Genomic DNA, 6,295 nt, shown 5'->3' on the forward strand with positions numbered 1-6,295 from the left:
CTACCACTAGACAGAATTAAAGATAAATGTGTACATGTACTTGAAAATGTAGTTGGACAGATAGAGAGGGGAACAATTATACCCATTCTACGCTTATCTCATGGGGCTCAATACCAACTACAAGAATACCTACACCAGACACTACATTGTATACTTCAGTTCAATTCCTGTAATAATTCAGGTCTCCTCTGCTTCTAAACTTTTGTTCTGTGTAGATTGCATGATTTGTTTTAAAAAGTTGTTTAGTCTTATATAATTTAATTCTGGAATTTCATTCTGGGTGTAACGCTATATTTGATTTGATAAAAAAATTACTTCATATTGTATGAAATGGGTTGCCTACGTCACAATTACTTTCATAAAAAAGGCATCAATCCGCCTAACGTTACATTCAAATTTTGTTAGAACAATCATGTTTTTTTCTTACATCAAATGAATAAAATTCGGTTTATAAAGCGTACACTATCCCTACCCAGTATAACGTATAAAATGGGTAGCTATTAAATTCATTCCCTTAATAACCTCAACAGTGTGCACTAACAAATTGTATAATATGTATCAACGCAATAAGGAAAATGTTTGCAAGATTTTGCTGTTACAGTTTTGAGACTACATCTTTCAAGAAATGTTAATTTAATGCTACTATAAATGTTACGTTTTTTTAACTCGCTGTCTTGTCTGTTCATGTATTGTTTATTTTAAAATCCCTCCTTCAGATTAGTAACAATAAACGGAAAATCCATTCCAACAACTTCATGAATTTTGATTTTTTTTTTCATTTATAAGAGGGTTGTTCGAAAAGTTCGAAGACGATGCCAATCTTCTCAACATTACTCACTGGAAATTTAAAATAAGCACATTTTGATATGTTAAAATATTTGTTTTGTTGATTTGTGAAGTTTCGTTTTAATCGATTTTACAGAAATTAATTTACTTTATTTCAAAATCAACATGCTTTGTACCCGCGGAGCACACTTAACGACAATGTAACATCAAAACATAGCGAGGAGAATGTCTAAAAGATACTGGCCCTACACATTTTACACAGTATATTCCACTGCCCATTCATTATATCCTTTTTCCAATCCTTTTTCCAATACTTGACGTCGCCCGCGTGGCGCAGTGGTTTATAGAGCGTCTGCTCTAGAGTCGCGAAGTAAGGAGTCAATCCTTACGTCGCGGGTTCGAATCCCACTGTGGGATGTGGAGACCGGTCCTTCGGATGAGATCGTATAAACAGAGGCCCCGTGTCGCAGTAGGTGCTGGCACGAAAAAGATCCCTGAGTGACAAGCATAGGACAAAATTTGTAGCCCTCCACCGGCAGGTGGTGGCGTCTCCATATGAGTGAAATATTCTCGAGATTAAACGTTAAACAACATACAACCAACCAACCAATACTTGACATTAATTTTTTAAGAATTAATCTCGTTGTATATTTTCCTTTGTTAAGATTTTAATTTCTTTATTACTTAACTCTGCTTTCACAGGATAAGAAACTCTGAAGCACCTATGCCTTACCTTTACGTTCCAACTTTTTAAAGTTTTTTTCTTCAGATTTTTACAGTTAAACCGTTTCTTCACAGATCATCCTCATCCGATGCAGAGTCTCTGTCACTCAAATACTGCCAGTACTATTTGTACACACATGCACAACTCGTTTGAGACATATTTTCTTCATTTCTTCAATCTTTTTAGAGTTCCTTCAGGATTTTTACTGAGAAAAACACAAAATTGCAACTTTTCGAACAACCCTCGTGTAAACATTGCACTTGCACTACATTCAGTGTTTGTAGAATCACATTTTTTTAATTCCCTATCCATCAAGTGGTGAATTAAATACCAAAGCTTTCAAAACATTTTATAAGCAAATATTTGCATATCCACTGCTCTCTTCCACTATGAACATGTGGTCATCAACTGCATTCATAGCACTATAGACGCAATTGCTTCTGCTATGACTGCAATTGCTCTATCGCATTCGTGTAGAACAAACTCCACTACAACTCTAGTACGTGTTGAGAAGTATATATATCAAACTTTTCGTAAAAGGAATAAAAATAAGTTTTTAATAATATTCTTTGAAAAAAAAAGAAATTAAAAAAAATTAAAATTGCTGATCTATATCTTTAAAAATTTAGTTTTGGTCAATGTATTTAATTGTATAATATAACTTTTTGAAATTATATAAAACTGCCATATTTTTATTTTTTTGTATCATGTATATTTGTACAAAGAAAGATAACTCTTCTCACTTGGGTAAAAACATTCAGAAAACTAGTATAACTTGTATATATCTACTTCAAGAATAATTTCAGTTATTAAAAATAAAAAGAAAAACTAAAAAAAAAAAAAGTAGAAAAGCATTCTGGAGTACTAATCATTATAAAAGCATTATCATTTTTCATCATAGTGTTAGGCCTAAATCCTTGATTTTTGTCAGAGGGTTTCAATAACGTTGATCGATGACGTCACAACTGCATCAAAACAAAAATTAAGAGAATGTGTTTACGGCGCTGCTTGTATCCAGATAATTGTGTTTGAGAGCGAAATACTTTATAATTGTTTGTGATTTATTAGATAAAAGGATCATTGATCAGGTGTACTTATTTTAGAGCCGTATGTTTTTCATTACTGAAGACAAGAAGCCGCGTCCTTATGTAAGTCAGAATTTCCTCTGATATTCTTAAATAAATCAAAGAATGCAAATATAAGTAATAAACAACGATTATTCAGTGAACATGGCATTATGAATAGCAATAGCTCTGCTGGCATATTTTCCATGATGCGATAACGCGCATCATGGAATATGCCAGCAGAGCAATTGCTATTCATAACGCCATGTTCACTGAATAACGTTGTTTATTTCTTAAATATTTACATTCGCTGTGTTTTTCTACTAAGCCAACTGTGAAATTGCTTTGAAAACCATTTTCGTGTATACTCACGCGTAGAAACATACACGGAGAAACGTGCGTTAAAGTGACGTCACATTGAGGCTTTAGCGACGTTAGAAAAATGCAACGATATATGGCAGTTAGAAAATCAAATAATGAGTATATTTTAGATGCTTCCAAACATGTAAAATGTAAATATAAGGAATGTTTTTAAGTTTAGTGTGGATTATTGGTGTGAGAATCACACAGACTTGCACGTCGGCATATTTTACATGAAGTGCTAGCGCGCTTCATATATGCCTATGTGACAAGTCTGTGTGATTCACACACCAATTACTCCCACAAAACTTGAAAACTTTCCTTAAATACACGTGGAACATAGTTTTTTGACTACTTGTATATTTCTTTCAAATGTAGAACTTAATTTTGTGATTTTTTTTACATGTAGAACATAATTATGTATATTCCTTTCACATGTGGAACATATCTATGTATATATCTTTTACATGAAGAACATAATTATCTATACTGTATATCACGTTTTATTCAAGAGAACTTACTTTTTCGCGTAATTACGCGAGACAATGAGCATGCAAAAATTTAATTCTCGCGTTCAAAAGTATTCCTTATGATTATATACATGTAGAAGAAAAACAACTGTTACAATTCATGAAAATTGTGTGTCGCTAATAAAGAGTTAATGACTATCTCGTGAAAATAAGGTGTCGTGAAAATTTTGTGATCTACAGTATTTCCTTACTTAAGCATGAATTCATTCCGGTAAGGTCAAGGTTACTGACAGAAAAAAAGTGTGTCATCGCCTTGACACAAGATAAATTTGAGAAGGTCAAGTTCCTTTTAGAAATTTAATGACAGTGTAGCGTGTATGGGTCCGTGAATTTGAGTATAGATCCTTAATCAAGTAAATGAATTAAACAAATGATTATGTAGACTAGATATAGATCACTGATTAAACAAATGATTTGAAATGATAGATGACAAAGCATATGAAAAATGAACGAGTCAATATATACATATATTATTAGGATTGCCTATCCTTATCTTAATAAAAACAATTAAGGCGTATAGGTCTGTGTCCCTGATGTATCCAAACCCGGGATGTGTCCTGTACTCGGACACGTCTATGACAGGTACGTTTTAAGTTTCTGTCCTATATACCCAGACAGATTTATTTATTATGAAGTAAAGTATCACTTTATTCCTTCAAACTATATTTAAGCCCAGTATACTAGCTACCGTATACTGTATCCGTTTAAATCCCGTACCTTGCTATTTTGTAAGACGACCGTCTCTTCGAGCTCCGACTGGCAACTGCCAGCTTTCAGCAGAGAGCTCTTATATATAGTGATGATCACCCGGACTACCCTTGGCCGCTATCGTATCGCATAACGATAAAGTCCGGGTGACGTAAATCAGCTAGCATCCCGAGCCCGATCTGTCACATTACCCACGTCTCTATTACTCATGCGTCCTCGCATGACAAAAGAAAGTAATGGAATGATGATGTATCATGATGATAAATGTTTTAATGAAGAAAACATGATATATATATATACACAAAATGAAAGTTATGATCTTGATTATCTTGATAGACTATCTGTCTTATAAACTTCGCAGGAAACAGCATAAATAAAAAAATTACATATTATAAAACTCTTCTCTTTCTACAATTGTCTCCACACTTCTGCCATTATCATGAAACTTGGTGACTGTAACCTCTTTCACCCGCATTCTGAAACCTGCCGTCTGGGTCCCCTGATCCACTGTAGTGTTTGCATGGGAATCGGTCTGCATCCCCCTATCCAAGGTCTTCTCAGCATCAAGCTGTGGATCAAGTTCAGATCTGCAGATTACTTTCCGGGTAGTAGGTACTGGGCTAGGTGCGGTACGTTTTCTGAATATGCGTCCTGTCAGCAAACTAGCGGTTTTAGTTGGAGGTTCAGGATCCTTTTCTTTGGGAGGTTCCTCCAGCTGTACACCTGGATCTTCATCCCAGTCACTTCCGCTGTCGCTGTTATTCTTTACTGGACTACTTGGACCTGCCTCATCATGCTCTGACTCTTTAGACGCATCATCACTTTCTGCATGTTTCAACTTCATGTGCTTTACTAAATATTCCTTCTTCTTAAAGGATACATGACACTTCTCGCACACCAACATGCTGCTAGCACACTTCAACACGTGAGCGGCCCAAGCATCTTTCCCATCCAATTCAGTGAAACACACCGGACATATCTCTTTAGATTTTCTCGGCGTCACCTTTGTATTAACCATGATTTCACTACAAAGACACATGACAATACATCAATGCAATTGATATCATATATATATATATATATATATATATATATATATATATATATATATATATATATATATATATATATATATATATATATATATATATATATATATATATTTTACAGCAAAAAGCAGAACAACTTTAATAATAGCAGGGTTATAAGTACTCTGTAAGCCAATACACAAATAATTTTGTACGTTTAATTCAAGTCTTAAAAAAACCCATAAAGTCATATCCTAGTCCTGGACATAATCTTGAAGGTAAGTTGGGGCACGTCTTTCGCGTCTTGGTCTGCGATCACCAACTTATTCATCCGTGACTTCAATGTTTCTGTTAGATGACTCAAAGGCATCATCCTGATCCTCTTGATCTATCTCAACATTGGAAGAATCACTTGTCTCTATCTCTGAACTTTCGAGTCCTGGATCTGGATCTTTGCCTCGGAGAACTTGATCTCTGCACCTTTTCATCCTGTCGCAATGAATTATCTGATCCTTACCATTGCGTCCACAATTCACCTTATACAGGACCTCAGAGACTTTTGCCAGAACGTTAAAAGGTCCTCTCCAATATGAAGTCAGCTTAGGTGAGCACCCTGTTTTCCTTTGAGTAAAAAAGACATATACCTGGTCCCCAACTTTGAATTGTTCATAAGACATCTTCATGTCATGATAATGCTTCTGTCGAAGGATAGCTCCTTCTAACTGTTTTCTAACCAAATTGTGAGCCCTTTCCATTCGATCTGTGAGAATCGACACCCATTCATGACTCGGTACTTGTTTCCAGGTTGCGGGCATGTCATATATTGCGGGCATGTCATATATGATGTCCAGAGGGGTGGCAGTTTCTCTACCGAGCATCAGCATGTTTGGCGTGTATCCGGTTGATTCATGCTGTGCCGCCCTGTATGCCATCATCACAAAAGGAGTGCTCTCATCCCAATTCCGATGATTCTCGCTGACATAACTACTAGGCATGGTGGCTAAAGTCTTATTGAACCGTTCCACCATACCATCAGACTGAGGATGGTATGGTGTGGTTCTTGTCTTTCGGATCTGTAAGTGCTTGCATACCTCG

General features: G+C 35.5%; 1 protein-coding gene across 1 annotated transcript; it reads right to left on the reverse strand.

The window, feature by feature from the left end:
* Positions 1–4,554: 4,554 nt before the first annotated feature.
* On the reverse strand, positions 4,555–5,190 carry LOC134278313 (uncharacterized). Its single transcript, XM_062760625.1, has one exon. It carries the CDS (start codon positions 5,188–5,190, stop codon positions 4,555–4,557), a length of 636 nt encoding a protein of 211 aa, XP_062616609.1.
* Between the last annotated feature and the right edge of the window lie 1,105 nt (positions 5,191–6,295).

The sequence above is a fragment of the Saccostrea cucullata genome, unplaced genomic scaffold (assembly GCF_032062105.1).
Source record: "Saccostrea cucullata isolate Sc308-1 unplaced genomic scaffold, CSIRO_AGI_Scuc_v1 ctg18028, whole genome shotgun sequence".
NCBI lineage: Eukaryota > Metazoa > Mollusca > Bivalvia > Ostreida > Ostreidae > Saccostrea > Saccostrea cuccullata.

Coding starts and splice junctions, on each gene's coding strand:
- LOC134278313 (XM_062760625.1), bottom strand. CDS start 5,190: ATGGTTAATACAAAGGTGACGCCGAGAAAATCTAAAGAGATATGTCCG.